At 58.4% G+C, this 20,845-nt stretch overlaps 2 protein-coding genes across 8 annotated transcripts in view; one reads left to right on the top strand and one right to left on the bottom strand.

Annotated features, from left to right (window-relative positions):
• LOC138805067 (dual specificity protein phosphatase 16-like) overlaps positions 1-12,598 on the top strand; it is a 29,246-nt gene extending 16,648 nt beyond the window's left edge. For both annotated transcript variants that reach the window (XM_069989631.1, XM_069989630.1), the window contains 6 exons: positions 2,927-3,430; positions 3,833-3,971; positions 6,634-6,797; positions 8,113-8,272; positions 9,184-9,307; positions 10,544-12,598. In XM_069989631.1, coding sequence (XP_069845732.1) covers positions 3,203-3,430; positions 3,833-3,971; positions 6,634-6,797; positions 8,113-8,272; positions 9,184-9,307; positions 10,544-11,654 — 1,926 coding nt within the window. In that variant the 5' untranslated portion in view covers positions 2,927-3,202 and the 3' untranslated portion in view covers positions 11,655-12,598. The remainder of the gene's footprint in view (positions 1-2,926; positions 3,431-3,832; positions 3,972-6,633; positions 6,798-8,112; positions 8,273-9,183; positions 9,308-10,543) is intronic.
• A 1,261-nt stretch (positions 12,599-13,859) lies between these two features.
• On the bottom strand, positions 13,860-20,612 carry LOC138805066 (BLOC-1-related complex subunit 5). 6 transcript variants are annotated; one of them, XM_069989627.1, is made up of 6 exons: positions 20,367-20,609; positions 19,706-19,860; positions 18,556-18,696; positions 16,419-16,576; positions 15,861-15,995; positions 13,860-14,844 (listed from the first exon to the last, which is right to left on the bottom strand). In XM_069989627.1, the coding sequence occupies exons 3-6, from the start codon at positions 18,665-18,667 to the stop codon at positions 14,623-14,625; spliced, it is 627 nt and encodes a 208-aa protein (XP_069845728.1). In that variant the 5' UTR covers positions 18,668-18,696; positions 19,706-19,860; positions 20,367-20,609; the 3' UTR covers positions 13,860-14,622. The 6 variants fall into 6 exon arrangements, 5 of the variants coding, with proteins under 5 accessions (XP_069845728.1, XP_069845725.1, XP_069845727.1 ...); XR_011365432.1 differs by lacking the exon at positions 19,706-19,860 and adding an exon at positions 15,395-15,678 and having other exon boundaries at positions 14,758-14,844; positions 20,367-20,612; XM_069989624.1 differs by lacking the exon at positions 19,706-19,860.
• Positions 20,613-20,845: the final 233 nt, after the last annotated feature.

The following is a 20,845-nucleotide window of genomic DNA, read 5'->3' as shown; positions in this document are numbered from 1 at the left end:
TGGGTAAGCCGTTGCTGGGTGAGCTGGTACTGGGTGAGCAGGTGCTGGCTGGGGACTTTCCCGTATTGTAATGAAGTAATCGCTACTTCCTTGTTAAACAGTTTTCCAAGCATTCATCTTGCTTAGCATGTCTTAATTTTATCCTGTTTCATTCTATAAAATCAAGACTTATAGCCTGGTGCTGGTGACGCATGCCTGTCATCCTAGCTATGCAGGAGGTTGAGATCTGAAGATCTCAGTTCCAAGCCTGCCTGGGCAGGAAAGGCCATGAGACTCTGATCTCCAATGAACCACCAGAAAACCTGAAGTGGAGCTGTGGCTTAAGTGGTAGGGCACCAGCCTTGAGCTGAAGAGCTGAGGGACAGCGCCCAGGTCCAGAGTTGAAGCCCCATGACCGACAAAATAAATAAATAAATAGAGACTTACTAGATATAGATGTTGGCAGGGTTGGAAAGCTAGTACTGAGCTAACATTAGTTGTGATCTTCCTTATAATGGTGTTCTCTCCAATTCTTGAGCAATGCATGTCACTAATAGGAAGACTGCAGTTCCTCTCTGTGCAGAGTTAAAGGGTGAGGCTCCTGAATTTCCCAGAGTACCCTGCATTGGCGGCAGGGCCCCTGGGGAGGTGAGGGAGCCTTGGTGTATTGGACCATCACCACAGAAAGAGAGCAGGGCATGGGAAAGAGCATGCACCCTGTCACTGATTTTGTTACACGTTAATTTCAGTCCTGGTGAATCCATCTAAGAGTTTTTAGTCTTTCAACTCCTTTCAGGAAGTTTGCGTGAGATTTTCCCAGTATGTGTGTGTGTGGGGGGGGGGAGGTAATTGATAAAGTATTTTCTTTTTATCTAAGTCCTACTCGATTCAAAAAGACTTTGAAAACCACAGGGCTGTGGGTGTCCTTTGGAATGAAATGTTAGAAGTCGGAGTTGAAGGGGGCACGGGGAGGATGGGACCCCACTAAAAGTCTCTTTCTGTAAACAAGCAGGACTAAGATCACTGAGGCCCCAGGCCCCCACAGCCCCAGTCAGCAGCCATTCAGGACTATAGGCAACCTGAGCTGGGGCAAAAAGTGGGACAGGACCCAGCGGCCTCAGCCCGGCCCGCTCCCTGCCAGGCAAGATGGGCAGGGAGGGTCTGGGTCCCGGGGGAGGGGTGCTGTCCTGCCAGGTTGTCTGCCCCGAGAAGCAATGGGAGCAGGTCCTGCTCCACCTTGTACATGTTTGTGTCTGCTCACCCCCACCTTGCTGTGTCACGTGGGTCTCGTGGATCTTGTCGCCAGAGGCCAGCTGGGAGGGTGGGTGGAGGCAGAGAGAGGGAGGCAGAGGGAGGGGGGCGGGCTCAGCCAGGGAGGACTGCTCCCGCGTGTTCTCAGGTTTCCATGTTCTGTGCTTCCCCGGGCATCCTTGTGATCAAGGCCCGTCCTCTCCTGTTGGGAAACAGGACACTGGGTTGGAGACTGTCTGAGGAGGCTGGTGTGGCTCGCCCTGTGGGCAGGGAGTGGTGCGGTGGAAAGCATGGTTGATCAGAAACAGGTTCACAGATGTCTGTTAGGGCTGCAGATTGTTTTTGGATCATGGAGGGTTTTACTCACGGTAGTCTTGAGGAACATCCTCTGTGGGAAGGCATGGGGGAAGGCATGGTGCACAGGGCTACCACCGGCATCTTGAGGGGCTGGAGAAGGGGGGAGGGGAGGGTGGGTCAGGTCTGAGCTCCTCCTCCCGCTGTCTGCCACCAGGAAATGGCTGGGGACAGAAATGTGGCAGGCAGAAGGCACAGGGATGTTGGGGTCCTGTGCTAGGGGCTGAGATTTCAGGGGGGTAGGGACCAGTGACTTGAGAATACAGCATGGGGAAGAAGAGGCAAAGGTGGGGGGGTGATGGAGGGGGGGAGGGGGAGAGGCCAGCGCCTAGCCCTCAGCATTCTTCTTCCTCTCTTTTATTCATTTATCTGTTTACCTATTTATTTTTGTGCCAGTACTGAGGCTTGAACTCAGGGCCTGGGCACCATCCCGGAGCTTTTGTGCTCGTGGCTAGCCCTCTACCACTTGAGCCCCAGCTCCATTTCCAGTGTTTTGGTGGCTCATTAGAAATCAGAGTCTCACAGACTTTTCCTGCCCAGGGTGGCTTCAAACTGCGATCTTGAGATTTCAACCTCCTGAGTAGCTAGGATTACAGGTACCAGGCCCCAGCTTCCTTTCATTTTTTGAAAAGTTTTTTTTTGCCAGTCGTGAAGCTTGAACTCGGGTCCTGGGTGCTATACCTGAACTCTTTCGCTCAAAGCTAGCGTTCTACTCCTTTTAGCCATGGTGCCACTTCTAATTTTTGATGGTTCATTGGAAATAAGAGTCTCATGGGGCATTTTCTGCCCAGGTTGGCTTCCGGCTATGATCAGGTCGGAGCCATGGGTGCCTGGCCTGTGGTCCTTTTACTCTCATATGTGTATAATCCTTTATAGTTCTTTTATTATTTATTTATTTTGTTGGTGGTGGGGCTTGAACTCTGGGCCTGGGCGCTGTCCCTCAGCTCTTCAGCTCAAGGTGAGTGCTCTGCCACTTGAGCCACAGCACCCACTTCTGGCTTTTTCTGCATATGTAATGCTGCTGGAATCGAACCCAGGTCCTCATGCATGCGAGGCAGACACTCTACCACTGAGCCACCTTCCCAGCCCTATAGTCATTTTATTTGCACACCAGCCATTTAGTGCTGGGGGCCAGGTGACTAGAACTCATGAATATGCTGCTTTCTGGGAGCTTTTCACACTTGGAGGTAAACTTGAATGTCTCTTGCACACTTTCCCTTGCACCATACCCAGGTGGCTTTCTGGGGCTGGTTCAAATGAACAAGGCGTTCGGTGTGGGCTGAGAGGAGCGAGGACCGGTTCATGCTGTAGTCTGACCCATGCTTTGTCTCTGTCTGTGCAGGCTGTCACCCAGTGGGCTTGGCCGGGGATGGTACAGCGCCTGGGCTGCCCCCAAGCCCCTGTGCCTGGGGCAGCGTGTACCCGGCTGGTGCTGTAAGGGGGACCAGAGCCAACCAAGAGCCAGGACTTCCAAGGAGGACCCCCAAAATGGGATCGGCCCTGCATTGCCAGGCCTGGGCCCCTTGACCCCGTCCCCGCCATGGGGCGGCTGGGCCTGTGAGCACACCACCCTCTTGGGCCGCGGGCACCGAGGAGGAACCAAGGATCGGCAGTGGTCATGGCCCATGACGCAGCTGCAGGTCCCATTGTCACCGAGAAGCTGGTGGCCCTGCTGGAGAGCGGGGCGGAGAAGGTGCTGCTGATCGACAGCCGGCCGTTCGTGGAGTATAACACCTCCCACATCCTGGATGCCATCAATGTCAACTGCTCCAAGCTCATGAAGCGCCGGCTGCAGCAGGACAAAGTGCTGATCACTGAGCTCATCCAACACTCGGCCAAGCACAAGGTGGGCATCCGCGCCCAGCCTGCCCTAGCCCCTCGAACTGATGATTCTTAGGGGCGTTTGGTGTGATGTGTGCTAACACTGGCATCTTCAGGGCATCAAGGCTCAAGGTCACCCTGGGTGACCATCGGACAGGAAGGTCATGGCTCCCCCCCCCGTCCCCCTCGCGCCCCCCCCTTGCCCCCGTACCCTGGGAATGAAGATGAACTCATTGTTTGGTTTCAGTACACAGCGATGCCTTCATTGCTGTGCATTAGGCCAAGGGCAGAAAGCATGTCCCATTGACTGCCCGAAGTGGGCATCAGGTGTCAGCATGTGGCAGAGTCCTACACGGCCTGTGGCGATGAGCCGATGCCCGCCAGCCCTTGCCCGCCTGTCCCCCTAAACAGCCTGTATGCATTCCAGGTGGACATCGAGGGCACCCAGACGGTGGTAGTCTACGACCAGAGCTCCCAGGACATGGCATCCCTGTCGTCCGACTGCTTTCTCACCGTGCTGCTGGGGAAACTGGAGAAGAGCTTCTGTTCTGTTCACCTGCTCGCAGGTGGGGCCAGGGTGGCCAAGCCTCGGGGTGGCTCCTGGGGGCCGTGCACAGGGGCACGAAAGGTTTACAGCCTCTGGGATTTCCTCACTGGGGTGTGGCCTGGTCTGTGGATGTGAGGAGCAGGGCTGATGGCTGCGGGGTGCTATTAGCTGCGTGTGCAAAGCTCCTGGTGCCATTCGGCGGCTCAGAGCCGCGAAGTCCAGGAGGGGTTCCCTGCCTTGTGTTGGTGGGGCCCACCCCAGCAGCAGGGTCCGCCCACCCCAAACCCAGGGAGCTAGTGGACTGCTAGTGGCGGTCACCCCCTGGGCCTTCCTCACTGTGTAGTGTGTGTGAAAAGGATGCTTCTTTTCATTACGGCCTGGTCTACCCGTGGGTTTTTTGGTTTTCCAAGTGGAAAACAGTCTCAGCGTTGGAAATGCTGAGCTGTGAGGAGGCTTCAGAAAGCACTGGGAGACGCATGTGGGAGATGTGCCCTGGGGAGCATGTTGGGGCTCTGCTCCACCCTCTTGCTCCCTCCCCCTGACCCCGTGGCCCCCAGCGTTTGCTGCCCGGCTCACAGGATAGGGTGGTGCAGCTGCTCCACGCATGCTCCTTCCACCCTGGCTCACACCTGTGATCTCGGCTGCTTGGAGGCAGGAGTTGGGAGGATGGAAGTTCAAAGCCATTCCAACTCCAGTTTTTTTGTATTTTTTTTTCTTTTGGTTCCACTTTTGTATGCAGTAGTGATCTTTAAGTCAACATCAGGTCAGGCTCCCGCCTGTCATCCTAGCTGTTTAGGAGGCTGAGATCTGAAAACCAAAGTCAGGCCAGCCCGCACAGGAAAGCCCACGAGACTCTCATCTCCAATGAACCACCAAAAAGCCAGAAGTGGTTCAAATTGTTAAAGCCCAGGCCCTGAGTTCAAACCCCAAGACTGGCACTTGAGCACGCGCGCGCGCGTGTGTGCGCACCCACCCACGCACACACCACACACACACACACACACACACACACAGGGATCTGCTTTAGAATTTGGGACTTAAAGAAATTTGAATGCCACAAAGCTGAAATACCACTGCTTCTGTGTTCACCTCTACAATTTTAAGCAAGGGGTCAAAGGAGAGAGAAGCAAGCCCGCACTCTGAACTGTTCAGCAGAGGTGTTACATGTATTTTATTTTCTCCCCACAGTGGAATCCCCAGTGGCATTTTTAGAACACAGGGCTGCTGGTTGGAACGGGGAGGGGCAAGGCCTTTCCTCTGGGCTGTGCTAGAATGTAGTGGTCTGTAAGTCATGCATGCCTCAGGTGTGCTGAATGTTTTTTTGTTTGTTTGTTTGATTTTGGGTCCCGTCATGGGGCCTGAACTCTGGGCCTGGGCGCTGTCCCTCAGCTCTTCAGCTCAAGACTAGCGCTCTACCACTTGAGCCACAGTGCCACTTCCGGCTTTTTTCTTTTTGCTTATGTGGTGCTGAGGAATCGAACCCAGGGCCTCAGGCATGCAAGGCAAGCGCTCTACCACTGAGCCACCTTCCCAGCCCAGTGCTGAATGTTTTAAACTTCAGCTGCCCTTGAGCCACACACAACCTTCAAGAGCAGGTGCCCTGGGGCCCACGCCGTGCGAGTGTGACAGGCAGACAGACAGGTGGCACTGTGCTCTGTGACCACCGCTTGTGCGGTGGGACCTCCAGCGCTGTGGCAGTGACTCCCTGTCCTTGATTATGGCTGGAGCAAGGGTCAGAGGTACCAGGCAGGAGAGAAACACTCGTGGAAGAAAGATGATAAATCTGAACAGCGGGCATCAGTGCCGGCGTTGGCAGTGGGCACCGGTGCCAGCATGGTGACATGCTGCAATGAGGAATTCTGACTCCACTCCTGTGCCTGCCGTGGTCTCGTCTGACATCTCAGGGGTGTGAGTTTAGCCAGGTTTTAGGGGATCCTGTGGTCAGATGGGCCTGTAATAGCTTATAGATAAAAGCCGTTTCTTTGGCGACTCTGTGGAGCCTTTGACACGCGAGTGTGTGCTATGGTTCCCTGGGCAAAGGGCTTGCTCTATTTTGTGAGCAGAAGTCACATGCCTGGTGAGGCATGTGCTGGGCCCGGGCGCTGGGCGGGGCATGGTGCTGGGCGGGGCATGGCCCAGGGCGTGGGCACTTGGCCGACCCCTGTGCTGCGAGTCAGCGGCTAGCTGTGGGTCTAGCCATGCATGGGTCGGGGGAGGAGGCCTCCCTCTGATGATGCCAGGCCCTGGTCATTGTGCTGAACACAGGAGGCACCACCGAGACCTCCGTCCCACCACACGCCTGATGCCCAGTGCCCCTTGGCACCCCAGGGCAATGGTGGACAGCGGTGCCCTGGTCTTATCAATGGCAAAGTGGGAGCCCAGGGCCTCGGCAGTTTTACCAAATGAGGCATCTGGAGACTGGAAGAGTCAGCATGGCGCAGACTGGATATTCAGGGTGGGGCCGCAGTGGGAGGAAGGGGGACTGGGTCTGGCTGGACAGTTAGAAAGGAAGCCACGCATGCAGATTCCGCGCAGATATAACTCACACATGTGGGGCTATCGCTCTGCACCTGGCTGGCCAGCCTTGGCCAGCACAGTCTCTCTAGATAGGACCTGTGTGGTGATGCGTGACCTCTGATGTCTGCCCATGGGTGACACGTGGCCCCTCCGTCTGTCCTCAGGTGGGTTCGCCGAGTTCTCGCGTTGCTTCCCGGGCCTCTGTGAAGGGAAGGCCACCCTGGTGCCCACCTGCATCTCTCAGCCATGTCTCCCTGTCGCCAACACTGGGCCGACCCGAATCCTTCCCAACCTTTACCTGGGCTGCCAGCTGGATGTCCTCAACAAGGTGAGCAGCAGAGGTCAGAGGTCAGGGGAGAAGCTGGACAGTTTTCTGTCACTTGACATCACTGGCCTCCGAGAGGACTTTGTTTACCCTCCCCTCTTAGGCCCAGCACCATGGCTCATGCCGGGCATCCCAGCTACTCAGGAGGCTGAGATCAGAAGATTGTGGTTCAAAGCCAGCCCCTGCAGGAAATCCATGAGACTCTTATCACCAATGAGCCACCAGAAAGCCAGAAGTGGCACTGTGGCTCAAGTGGTAGAGCACCAGCCTTGAGCAGAAGAGCTCAAAGACAGCATCCAGGCCACAAGTTCAAGTCGGGAGGTTGGCACACACACAAAAAGATGTGCATGCTGTTGACTGCCCTTAGACTGACGCTGTTTTGGGGGTGTGCCTGGCTGCAGTCCTGGGGCGTCTACCACTGAATGTGGGCAGAGGTACTGCCACCACTCCACTTCATGTCCGCAGGCAGCTGGGCACTTTCTTTATCCAGCAAGCCGCACCGAGGCTCCTCCATCCTGTGCCGTCTCTTTATTGTTCTGCATTCTCTGTTCCACTTTTCTCCCAAGCAGTGGCGCTCATGGAACTCTATGATGGCCACATTGATGTGATTTAAAAGCTTTTTTATTTTTCTGGTCCCAGAGCCTGGGACCTAAACTTGAACTCAGGGCCTGGGCATTGTCCCTGAGCTTTTGTGCTCAAGTCTAGCATTCTACCACTTGAGCCACAGCTCCTCTTCCAGCTTTTGGGTGGTTCACTGGGGATAAGAGTCTCACCGCGACTTTTCTATCTGGGCTGACTTCAAATCATTATCCTCTGATCTCAGCCTGAGTAGCTGGGATGACAGGCGTGAGCCACCAATGCCAGCTTTCAATGATTTTTGTTGTTGTTGTTGGTGGTGGTGGTGGTCATGGGGTTTAAACTCAGGGCCTGGGCGCTGTCCCTCAGTTCTTCAGCTCAAGGCTGGCACTCTACCACCTGAGCCACAGTGCAACTTCCGGTTTTCTGGTGGTTCATTGGAGATCAGAGTTTCTTCGACTTTCTTGTCCGGGCTGGCTTTGAACTGCGATCCTCAGCCCCCAGCCTCTTGAGTAGCTGGGATGACAGGCATGAGCCACCGGCACCCCGCTCAAGTGTATTTTTTAAAGCGGGTCTTTTTTCTCATAAAGCAAAACCAAACAGACCATGTTTTAAGCCTCTAAATGCCACTTTGCCTATGTGAGTGAAGTAAGTAATGGTAACCTTGAACTTGCCAAGTGGCTGCTGAGGCCTGGCATGTGACCTCCAGCCCGTGACTCCTGCTCTCCCCTGTCCCTGGCAGGAGCTTATGCTGCAACATGGGATTGGCTACGTGCTGAACGCCAGCAACAGCTGCCCGAAGCCAGACTTCATCCCCGAGTCCCACTTCCTGCGCGTGCCTGTGAGCGACAGCTTCGGCGAGCGGATCCTGCCGTGGCTGGACGCGTCCGTGGACTTCATTGGTGGGTACCCGGCGCGGCACCGCCCTCCACCCCCTGTCACGAAAGGAGCCTGCCCTAGACATCTGAAACCAGAGACTCCATGGGCCAGTGCGCGCGCTCACCCATGGGAGGTCAGGCAATGGCCACGGTGCTGGGTGCCTCGGTGGTGTGTCCAGTCAATGACACCTCCCCTCCTGCTTTTTCTTGCTCGAGTCTGGTGCTCTACCACCTGAGCCATGCCTCCAGGCCTCCTCTGACCTTTTCAAGTCTTGTGGAATAGTGAATTTCTGAAGCCCCTTCTTGGACCAACCCCAGCAACACCTCTTTAGCGTGTTCTAGACGTGTGACCCTCACCCGTGTCCCGCTGTTTTCAGTGGTTAGGGGGCTGACAAAACCCAACAAAGAGGCAACACGCGGTCGCCCGGCGGCAAGGGGCACATGGTGCGGTGGCTTTGTCATCAAACTCCAGTCAGTTCAATCTGCAGGACACACAGACGTGACCTAAGGAAATACAGACTTAACCCAGCACCACCCACAAAATAACCAGGTCCAGTGTTTCAGTGAGGTGTTGGGACCAGTCCTCCTTGCGATGGCGGCTGGGACATCGGAGATGGAGACTGATTTTAGCTAGCCCCTCTCCCATGCACTCGGGGCAATATGAGGGGTCCAGTGACACAGGAAACAAAACCCCACATCCTATGGTCAGGAGAGGCCACATTTCCCCCTCCACATGCGCGTCTGTGTGTTTCCCATACTTAGCAGGCAGGACATATTCAAACAACAGCCGGGCCGCCCCGGAGAGCCGAGTGCTGGCCTTGGCCGCCCAGGGCCTCCACCGCCCTGGTCCGCAGTGCGATGGTGTCTTCACTCCCAGGACCAGGGGAGGAGGCGCAGCGAGTCTCACGTTTCCTTTGTTGGCTTTGACTGTGCAGAGAAAGCGAAGGCCTGCAACGGCTGCGTGCTGGTGCACTGCCTGGCCGGCATCTCCCGCTCCGCCACCATCGCCATCGCCTACATCATGAAGCGGATGGACATGCCCCTGGACGAGGCCTACAGGTGAGCGCCACCACCCTGGTCCACAGAGAGGGGGGTGCTGTGCATGTGCGTGAGCTGGGCTGCAGCATCAGCTCCGGCCAGGGAGAGGGGAGGGCAGGTGAGTCAGGTCTGTCTGTCCATCTGGCTTTGAACCATCATCCTCAGATCTTTTTTTTTTTTTTTTTTTGTCGGTCGTGGGGGCTTGAACTCTGGGCCTGGGCGCTGTCCCTCAGCTCTTCAGCTCAAGGCTAGCGCTCTACCACTTGAGCTATAGCGCCACTTCCGGTTTTCTGGTGGTTTATTGGAGATAGGAGTCTCATGGTCTTTCCTGCCCGGGCTGGCTTTGAACCGTGATCCTCAGATCTCAGCCTCCTGAGTAGCTAGGATTACAGGCGTGAGCCACCAGCGCCCGGCTCATCCTCAGATCTTAAGCCTCAGACTTTAGTAGCCATGAGGGCCCCGTACCTCAACTGCACTCCTCACGGAGCCCGGGCATTCGGATTCCCTGGTTACCAGCACAGGACCGTCCCCCGTCCATCATGCTAGAAGCCGTGGGTCAGAGTTGGCAGAGCTGGAATGTCCAGCTGATGCTTGTAGCGATGTCCTGCCCTTCCCCCCCCCCATTCACTCAACCAGTCTCCATAAGATAGAGCCTGGTGGGAGGGCCCACTGCTGTAATCTCAGCACGTGGGAGGCCAGGGCAGGAGGACCAGCTCAGGCTCCACAGCAAGAAAAAAAGAAAAATTCGGGCACCAGTGGGCACGCCTATAATCCTAGCTACTCAGGAGGTTAGGCTGAGATCTGAGGATCACGGTTCAAAGCCAGCCCAGGCAGGAAAGTCCATGAGACTCTTATCTCCAATAAACCACTAGAAAACCAGAAGTGGTGCTGTGGCTCAAATGGTAGAGCTCTTGCCTTGAGCTGAAGAGCACAGGGACAGCGCCCAGGCCCAGAGTTCAAGACCACTACTGACAAAAAGAAAGAAAGAAAATTAGAATCCTTAGCTGGGAATGTGGCTTAATGGTAGAGTGTTCGCCTAACATGCATGGGTTCGATTCCTTAGTACCACACAGAGACAAAGTCTGCAATGGAGCTGTGGCTCACATGGTAGAGCGCTAGTCTTGAGCACAGAGACCGTGAGAGCTCAGGAACATTGCCAGGTCCTGAGTTCAAGACCCAGGACTGGCAAAAAAGAAAATCCTTAAGATCAGCAGCTGCCGTGGGCTTCAGGCTCCTGGCCTCATCCTTTCTCCGTAGGTTTGTGAAGGAGAAAAGGCCGACCATCTCTCCGAACTTTAACTTCCTGGGCCAGCTGCTGGACTACGAGAAGAAGATCAAGACGCAGCCCGGCACGGGGCCAAAGGGCAAACTGAAGCTCCTGCACCTGGAGAAGCCGCTGGAGCCCGCAGCGGCCGCCCCAGAGAGTGGACACGGGGGTGAGCCACCCCGCAGCGGCCCCTGGGCCCTCAGTGCTGCCTTGGAGGCCCGGCCAAGGTCCGCGGCCCCCATGGCCCCCACGGCCAGCGCACTGGTGGAGGCCGGGCCCCTGGCGCAGGCCCTCGGGGGCCTCCAGCTGGCCCCGGAGCCAGAGGACAGCCAGCGGCTCAAGCGCTCTTTCTCGCTGGACATCAAGTCCGTGTCCTGCTCGACAGGCACGAGCGCGCGTGAGGACACAGCGGATGCGTATAAACCCGCTGCCACGCTCGACGGTCCCGCCAAGCACAGCCATTTTTCACCCGTGCGAGAGGTGTCAGAGCAGACGCCGGAGAGCAGCCCCGACGGGGAGCCGCCGCAGCCCCCGCGGGCCCCGGCCAGCCAGGGCCAGCGCCAGCACCCCACGAGGACAGGGGCGCCCCCCCGGCTGCCCTTTGCACCGCTGCAGCGGAGCGGCAGCGTGGAGGACACTGGCCGCGCTGGCTTCCTCCTCGGCCTGTCCACCAGCCAGCAGCACCTGGCCAAGTCCGCCGCGGGGCTGGGCCTCAAGGGCTGGCACTCGGACACACTGGCCCCGCAGGCCGCGGCCCCCACGCTGGCCGGCGGCTGGTACTTTGCCACCGAGCCCCCGCACTTCTACGCGGCCTCGGCCATGTATGGCGCCAGGGCCAGCTACTCGGCCTACAGCTGCAGCCAGCTGCCCACGGGCGAGCACGGTGGCTCGGTGCGCAGACGGCCGCGGCCCAGCGAGCGCGGAGACTCGCGGCGCAGCTGGCACGAAGAGAGCCCTTTTGAGAAGCAGCTGAAGCGCAGGAGCTGCCAGATGGAGTTCGGGGAGGGCCTGGTGGCCGACAGCCGCTCGCGGGAGGAGCTGGGCACAGTGGGCAGCCAGTCCAGCTTCTCGGGCAGCATGGAGGTCATCGAAGTGTCCTGAGGGTCTCCGCCGGCTCCCCGATGTGTTCCTGCACAGCCGAAGTCCGCACAACCATGGCTGTTTCTGGAAGGTGGAGCCATGGTGGGAGAGGCCCGTGGGGCCAGGGCAGGAGCCGGAGCCCACGCCCCTGCAGAAGCAGCCCACCGACCCCACGCCCTGCCCAAGGAGACTACCTTCAGTCATGGCCCGGCTCCTCCGGTGGAGGCCGAGCCAGCCCCGGAGCCAGTGAAGGCAGAAGCCAGGGGTGAGTCCACGAGAAACCATCCTGTCCCAGGCTGGCCTCCCCAGACCTAAGCCAGTACCACCTCATGCCACGGCCCCACCGATGGCACAGAATCCCCACCGCCCACGGCCTGTCCTCCATCCCCCAGGCCTCTGCACCGAGGCTGGGACGGGTTGGAGGCCCCGTGTGGACGTGGGTTGCAAGACCTCTCAGCTCAGCTGAGCATCTTCCACTTGGTCCGTGGTGCAAATGTATCAAGGCGGAATCTCCTAGGAAATGACTTAGTGAGGAAAAGCCGGGGAGATGAAGGAGGCAGCGCCAGGCGCCCAGCCGGGCACCGAGGCTCCGCCGCACCAGCTCCTGGGTTGGTCTGAAAAGCGGTGGGCTCTGACTTAGGACCTGGTGGCGGGGCCTCTGTGCTCAAGAATGATGCTGAGTGGGGAAAAGTGAGGCAGAGGAGACCCGGTCGCGCCCTGCAGAGCTGCGTCTGGAGTGGGTCAGACATGTCGGGAAGGCAGCATCCTCCCCCTCGGTACCGCACGTGGCCTTCGCCAGCCCCAGGCAAACCCTGCCGCGTCACCTGCCGCTCCCGGGCGTGGTCCTGTGGGCCCACCCAAGACCACAGCGGAGCGTGGGTGGGACGTGTGGGAGCTGCGCTGTGCGTTTCTCATGTGATGTCTTGTCTGTTAATATGAAATAAAGTCAGAACTGTGCCTGTGTACACGCAGGTGCGGGCGTGTCTGTGGGTATGGGACCCCGTTCTTGTCCCTCATCCCCAGCCTTTGTCCCATGGGCCTGGCCCTCAGCCTTCAGGCCCTAGTGTCAGATGTGAGGCCGGTGATGATGTGGTCATATGATGTGGGCTGACCCAGTGCAGGCCCAAGACCCTGAGTTCAACCCTGGCACCTGCCTTCCACCCCCCCCCAAAAAAAAATCTGTTCTCCCCATTTTCATACACACCTCTGCGATGTATTTACATGAACAGGAGGTTAGTGAAAAGCATGTGTGAGCCGGGCGCCGGTGCTCACGCCTGTCATCCCAGCTACTCAGGAGGCTGAGGGCTGAGAATCGCAGTTCACTGCCAGCCCAGGCAGGAAAGTCCTTGAGACTCTGATCTCCAGTGACCCACCAGAAAACCGGAAGTGGAGGTGTGGCTCCAGTGGTAGAATGATAGCTTTGAACAAAAAGACCTCAGGCCCTGAGTTCAAGTCCCATGACTGACGGAAAGAATGGGCGTCAGTTGCTGATGGAAAGTGATTTGAGGTTGCTAAACACCAGGCCTCATGGCAGCACTCAGAGGGTCCCCAGGACAGGAATGGCCACAGCGCCCTCCCACAACACTGCACAGCAGAGCCCTGGCTGCTCCCAGTGGCCATTAGATTCGGTGTCTCGCAGTACTGGTGTTTGCACCTAGGGCCTCTTGTTAGCAAGCAGCATGAATAAAAAGTTACCTGGGCGGAGTGCCAGGGAGCGATACCTGTCTGTCATTCCAGCTACTCAGGAGGCTGAGGACTGAGAGTCCAGGTTCAAAGCCAGCCTGGGCAGGAAAGTCCAAGAGACCCCAGAACCACCAGAAAAACGGAAGTGGCACTGTGGTTCAAGTGGTAGGGCACCAGCCTTGAGCTGAAGAGTTCAGGGACAGCGTCCAGGCCCCATCACCGACAAAAATTACAATGCCACATGCCAGTCCTGAGGTTGAACCCAGGCTGGGTGCTGTCCTGAGCTGTTCTCGAGGCTGGCGCTCTACTACTTGAGCCACAGCTTGTGGCAGATAAAGAGTCTCATAGATCTTTTTGGCTTCAATTGTGATCCTCAGATCTCAGCCTCCCAAGTAGCTAGGATGACTGGTGCCCGGCTCAATGATCTCCTCTGCAGGGAATTCTGGGAAGAGCCCAGGCTTCCAGGGGAACCCGTGTTCTAAGGCAGGGGCTTTGTGTACGTGGCTCCTAGAAGGTGAGGCACCCACACGTCAGAGCAGACCATTTCTGGGTGAGATCGCTCCTTTTATTGACTTATTTTAGAATAAAAGACTTTCCACAAACACCCCACATGGGAGGTGGAGACAGCGTAGCTAGGCTGGACGAGGCATGGCGGCGGGGCTGAATGAGGTGTGCCTGGGTCCCATCTGAAGGCCGCTTCGAAGCCTGGTGTGCTGCCCGGGCAGTACCCTGGGCCCAGGCTTTGTCTCCATTGCCCCCATTCCCATTCCAGCCTCACAGAGAGAGAGGCGCCCCACGGCCGCGGTATTCATGGGACAGGCTCTACATGAGGGGCAAGGCACCCCAGGACCACAGGGTTCACAGGACAGACTCCACGCGAGGAGCAAGGCGCCCCACAGCCATGGCATTCACGGGACAGGCTCCACGCTGGGGGCAAAGCGCAATGAGTGCACAGACCCAGTGAAGGGGGGACTGTCCACTCCCAGCCCAAGTTGGAGCCTGGGGCGCCCCTCAGTTTTCTCACGCCCCCTCCCTCCACATGTCCATTTTTGTCCCTACATGGTGCACGTTTGGTTTGCTTTAAACGTGAAATGAAAACAACACTGTGGGGTTCTTTGAGGAATTCCTAACAATCCCAACATCCCAACCCCAGCCACTCTGAGGGGCCCCATTTTGGCATGGCACCGTCCACAAGGGGAGGGGAGGTTGCCTTGGTGGCCAAGACCCAGCTGCTCTCCCCCCACCTCTGCCCCTGCCGGCCTCCACCTGGCCAGGCAGAGGAAGGGGAGAGGCCCAAGGGGCTGCTCTAGAGGCGCTCGGGCTTCATGCTGAAGGGCTCCAGCCGCTCGCTCTCGGGCAGTAGGCTATTGAGCCGCTCCATGAGCGGCAGGGTCTGGTCGATGCCCAGCTGCACGCGCCGCAGGATGGCCGACATCTCCTGCACCTTCTGAATCTGCTCGGCGTACCTGGCGAAGCGCTTCTGCCGCTCCTGCATGGAGCCGAACAGGGCGCCCACTGACAGGTCCATCTGCGGGTGGAGGCAACAGAGAAGCGGTGGGCGTGAGCCTCGGCCACTGCCACCGCCACCACAGGGAGCTGCGGGGCTATGCCGGGGCCACGCGTGGCTCCACTGTGCTCCTGTGAGCTGGCAACAACGTGGGGACCCCGACCCCCCTCCCCAAACCACAGTGACGGGCCAGCTCACACTCGGGACAGACACAAGTCAGCTCACACCGGGGAACAGACACCAGCCAGCTCACGCTCGGGACAGACACAAGTCAGCTCACACTTAGGGGACAGACACCAGCCAGCTCATACTCGGAGACAGGCGACTGGCCAGCTCACACCTGGGGGACAGACACCAGCCAGCTCACACTCGGGGTTCAGACACCAGCCAGTTCACACTTGGGGGACAGACACCAGCCGAGTCACACTCGGGGGACAGGCGACTGGCCAGCCCAACCATACTGAACACACAGCGCTGCCGGCAGGGAGGGGGGCTGTGGCAGGGAGGGGGGCTCACACAGCTGAGGGAACCCCCAGGAATCCATGTTTCAGGTGGAGATTTTGTAACGTACAGAAAAATGAGGGCCGCCAGCACCACAGGCCACCTCGCCACTCCAAAGCAACCACAGCTGCCTCGTCCCTTCCCGCAGCCCAGCTGCCCAGATGTGGCCACGAGCCGGGCCTCTGCCAGCACCTCTCGGGTGGGCGGGCAGACTGTGAACCGGCTGCAAACCAGGGCAGGACAGGATGGGCGGGGCGTGGTGACTCGGGGCTCCAGCGCCTGCGACCAGCTAATGGGATCTCACTGAAGCGGGAAATGGTGCTGCTCACACCTGCTCACTTGTCAGTTCAGGGCCTGGATAGGGTTAAATCACATTTAAATGCTGGGCTTTGCTCTTTGCCAAAGAATACAGCCTGTGTCTCCACAGGCAGGGGGTCATCGGGGCTGGGCCTCACCGGGATCCCTGGGCCTGGGCAGGGGCCTGGGCAGCGCTGAGGTGAAGGAAGTGTGGGCCAGGCCCAGGGAAAGCAGTTTACCTCCTCCGAGGCAGGCCAGAACGAGCCCACCCTCGCCATGTGTCCTGCTGCTGCCACGGACCACAACAGCCACATTTCCTGCCAGCCAGGGGCCACAACGAGCCACGTTTCCTGCTGCCATGGACCACCATCTTGCTGCGTTTCCAGACACAATCACCACATTTCCTGCCACCACCCATTTTGCCACATTTCCTGGCGCCATGGGACCAGCTGGATTTCTCACCACAGACCAGGGGGAAGTTAGTAATGACACTGCAGGCTCGCAGCCTGACATACAGAGACAGAAAGGGAGCTCCACGTTTTCTAGAAACATCTAGAAACATCCAGCAATGTGCTATCCGGGTCTCTTGTTTTAGAGTAACCTGTCCAACTCACTTCACCATTTCAGGGTGAGGAAGGAGGAAGGGACGTCAAATGTGCTCTAAGGTTAACAAGAATCTGCCAACACTGTTACTTAGATGCACGTGATGTGGCAGCGCTTCCTGGCGAAGGGCCCCAGGGGCATGGCCAGCTCTCCCCGTGCCCAGTGGGAGGGGGGCTGGTGGCCCCAGGCCTTACCTCCTTGATCCGCTTGACCAGGGCGTTCTGGTCGAAGGCCACGGCCTCGGCGCATTGGTGCAGGTGGTCCTGGTACCGCAGGCACAGCTGCAGTACCTGCTGTGCGTCCAGCTTCTCCAGACGGGCGTTGCTCGGTGAGGTCTGGCCGCTCAGGAGCCCTGCCGGGATGGGGGTGATGGGGGGAAATGTCACAGGACGGGGGGGGGGCAGTGGGGTGGAGGTCACAGGTCCAGGGTGGTGGGCAGAGGTCACGGGACAGGGACAGTGGGGCAGAGGTTACTACTCACAGCCATGCTCGGACCAGCCTTCCTTGCAGGGAATGCAGGCTGGGCTGGGCTGAGCTGCATGCACCATACCCCGCACACGCTCACAGCCCCCACCTTCGGGACACTGCTCACAGCCTCCACCTCCACAGACACCATCCGTTCACCTCACCGCCTTGGGAATGGGGGTTACTGGGCTCTCGGACACTGGCCCAGCCAGTTTGGGCCATGTGGATGGTCATGGAACACGGCAGTGGAGATGAAAGGCCATGACAGCCGAAGGTGACAAGACCCAGCGCCCCCAGGGCCCACCGATCGAGTGAGGTGTCTCCTGGCTCCTTCACTGCTGGCCCGCCCTTCCCCTTCCTCATCGGCTTGAGAATCACAGGCCTGAGCTGAGGCCCGGATCACGCAGCTGGGAAGAGCACATGCCCTGGCACTGGGGAACTTGTGGTCTGAGCTGGAGATACTGCCCCAAGCTCCAGGCTCTTGCTTGTAAGTACTGTAAGCATTGAGAATCGTGAGGTACAGGTCACGACACGATGTCCACAGAAGCGTGGCTGCCGTGGTCGTGGACAACAAGCGTAGCATGCGTGCTCTGGACCTGCCCTACACGCCCAGCTGCAGGGAGATGGGCATCAGAGACCCTGAAGCTGCAGGGGCCGCTCACCAGGTGGAGGGGTGAGGTTGGGGGGGAGTGCCTGCGGTGGTGGGGGGGAGGAAGGAGGGGAGTGGCAGGGAGCTGTTCAGTGGTAAAACACTCAGAAACAGCCCAAGCTGGGCACCAGTGGCCCACACCTGTCATCCCAGCTATTTGGGAGGCTGAGATCTGAGGATTGAGGTTTGAAGCCAGCCTGGACAGGAAAAGTAGAGCTGTGGCTCAAATGGTAGAGTGCTAGCCTTGAGCAAAAGACCTCAAGGACAGCACCCAAGCCTTGAGTTCAAGCCCCACAACCAACAACAAAAAAGGTCAGTAACATGTTTCCTGTGGCTTCTGCCGTAACACCCGAGTGTGGCAAGCTGCGTATGCTTTTCCCACCAGCTTGCGCTGAGCTGAGCTGTGACCTGGTTTCCAGGAAATCAGGACACTGCAGAGCCAGTGTTACTGCCCAAAGGCCTTTGAAACATTACCCAGAGGCACCATGGATCCACTTGCCAGGAGCTTTGTCTGTTGCCACCTAGTGGCAGAAGGGTCTAAGCACAGAGGCTGAAGGTCTGGGCACAGAGGACACGGAGAGTCCCCACTTGACCTTGGAGGAGAGAACGATCTTGGGAAAGAATGAGGCCGTGGGAAAGGGAGAGAGAGCTCTTGGTCCAGCCCAACTCTCCTCACTTACTGTTTATAGTGTGTGTGTGTGTGTGTGTGTGTGTGTGTGTGTGTGTGTGTGTGTGTGTGTGTGTGTGTGTATGTGTGTGCAGGTGTGGGTGTCAGAGCCTGAGCTCTTATGCTTAAGGCCGGTGGTCTACCCCTTGAGCCACAGCACCACTTCTGGCATTGGACTGCGATCCTCAGATCTCAGCCTCCTAGGGCAGCTGGAATTACAGGCGTGAGCACCTGGCTTTCTCATGGCTGTTTTTGGTACTTTATTGGTCTTTCAAGTCAGTCAAGGCCTTGTGCTCATTTCCCCGCCTGGGTGGGGATGGGGGTGGGGGTGGGGGTGCCAGGTTGCCAAACCCTTCTTAGGGGAGAGCAGGCCCGGAGCAATGGGGCACAGGCTTAGCAAGTATGGGCACAAAGTGGTCCACCAACTCACTGCCAAGAAAACTAGGCTGCAATCATAAACAGGGCAAGGGGGCACGGCGGCGGGAGACAAGCAAATGGGGCCCGTGGCTGACCCCCCACAGGCTGGCCCAGGACGGAGCCCAGCCCTCACCTTTCAGAAGGGGCTGGAAAGCTGGGATCTCTTGCAGTTTGATGACGTCCGGGTCGTTGCTGACGTTCCGCGAGGCCTGCGAGCCCTGAGCCACCACCACGATGTCGCCCATCTTGGCTCGGTGCTTGGCAGGAGGGGTTGCTAGAAAGAGTCAGACGGCTCCAGAAAGCTGGCCGGCTGCCCTGAGCCCCAGCCCAGCAAAGAGGCTTCCCACGCCATCAGCAAGCCCACTTTTACATAACACAGCGTGTGTGCTTAGGACGGGACCAGGGAGTAAGCAAGGAGGCCCACACAGACACATGCATCCAAGAGATGGGAAGTGGACCTGCCTTGGTAGCAGTCCCAGATGCCTGCAATGTGCCTCAGCCTACACTGCTAATTACTACACTGACTGATTACTACACTACTGATTGATTACTACACCAGTTCATTACTGCTGCCACCTGTGGCTGGGCCCAGGCCATCTTAAGGGAGCCTGGCGGACTGTGCTGGGGCCGCAGTTCTGTGGCCTGTGGTGATCTCCAGTGCTTTCGTGATTCTGTTTCTGCACCGTTATCTCAGGCAAAACACAGCCAAATGTCACACCCTCACATCCCCACCTGTAATATTAGAGACCACTAAGTCAGGAGGATCTGAGATCAAAGGAGAAATTTAAAACACTATCTGTCTGGATGTTCCATGCTGAATTATAAAATGTTCCTATGTGTTTGGGATGCCTTAGACCTGTTGTCGATGGTAACCATGGTCCCCATCCTGTCACCCTGTCCAGCATGCACATGGAGTTTGGTTCTGATGGCTGTGGAAGAGCGGCAGCCGGCTTCCCCCCTTCCCCTCCCAGCGTGGCTTTATGACTTGGTCACTTGGCTGGATGAAAGAAACTCAAGCTAGGTCTGGGAAGGTGGCTCAGTGGTAGAGCGTTTGCCTTGCATGCCTGAGGCCCTGGGTTCGATCCTTCAGCACCACATAAGCAAAAACAAAAAAACCGGAAGTGGCGCTGTGGCTCAAGTGGTAGAGCGCTAGCCTTGAGCTGAAGAGCTGAGGGACAGCGCCCAGGCCCAGAGTTCAGGCCCCACGACCGGACCAAAAAAAAAAAAAAGAAAAGAAAAGAAAAGAAACTCAAGCCACAGCAGGGTCCCTTTGGCCAAGTCACCTCCAGATCTGCTCTGGCCCCGTGAGGATGGACTGAACTTTATCCTGCAGTCTAGAGGGTGTAGTTAATTCCCACGTGGATGGACCGAGCTCTGTTCTGCGGTCTAGAGGATGTAGTTAATTCCCAGCTCTCAGTCACACCTCGGGGCTGGCCAGCTGTTTTGGGGAAAATGAGCCGATCTCTGCTACCTTCACTCCGCCTCAGGAAAAGTCCCCTCACTTCTTTCTGGAAATATGAGTAGCATCCCGCCACCGACTTAACGTGATTCTCGGAGGGGGGGGAGGGGATAAGGAGTAGAGGGGGAGATAAAGGGAGGGGGGGGGGGGGCTTCCAACATGTTCTCCAGCTTCCCAGGTTGTACTCAAGATGCGGCCTCAGAGAGAGGCGCAGGTGAAGGGCGGGGCAGAGCGGGGAGTGGCCCCGCCCCCAGCCCACGCCAGCCCCGCCCCGCCCGCCAGCCCCGCCCCCTGCTGCGGGCAGAGACCGACGCTCGGCTTCCCAGGAAACAGCAAAGTCAACCGCCGCCACCGGCTGCCGCGGGGGTCTGCGCTAGATCTATGCCAGGGCCTGTGTGGATCGAGGCCCCCGCGTGCCGCGTTAGCCGGGTCCTGTGAGGGCGGCCCCGCCCGGCCCCGCCACGCCGCCCGGCCCGCGCCCCGACCTGAGCTGGGGTCGCTGGGGCGGCCCTCGGCCTCGGTGCTCTGCTCGCTGCCCATGGCTCCGGCGGCGCAGGGAGGGTGGGCCGCGCCCGGGCCGGAGCCTGGCGGGCGGCGAGGCCTGGCCCGCGGCTCCCGGGCTCCGTGGAGCCCGGAGAACGAAGGCGGAAAGTGGATGTCAGCGGGCGGCGCCGCTTCCCTTCAGGTCTCGGATGCCTCAGCGCGTTGCTTCCGGGACGCGGGCTTCAGTTCCGGGTCGGGAGGCCACGCCCCCTTGAGGAGGGGCGGGGGAATGAGCGCGCGAGGGGCGTGACCACGCCCCCTTAAAGAGCCAGAGCCCCTCCCCCCGGGCCTGAACTGCCCCCAAAGCTAGAAAGCCCAGATTCACCTGCAAGCACCGCCCACCCGTGTGGCCACGCCCACCTGTGAGCGCGGCCTATCTGCTGTGGCCATGTCCACAATCACTTATACGCACCGCCCACCC

This window comes from Dipodomys merriami, unplaced genomic scaffold (assembly GCF_024711535.1).
Source record: "Dipodomys merriami isolate MVZ:Mamm:240054 unplaced genomic scaffold, mDipMer1.0.p SCAF_384, whole genome shotgun sequence".
Taxonomy (NCBI): Eukaryota; Metazoa; Chordata; class Mammalia; order Rodentia; family Heteromyidae; genus Dipodomys; species Dipodomys merriami.
The sequence above is the reverse complement of the archived record's forward strand: the minus strand, read 5'-3'. Positions and strand labels throughout refer to the sequence as shown.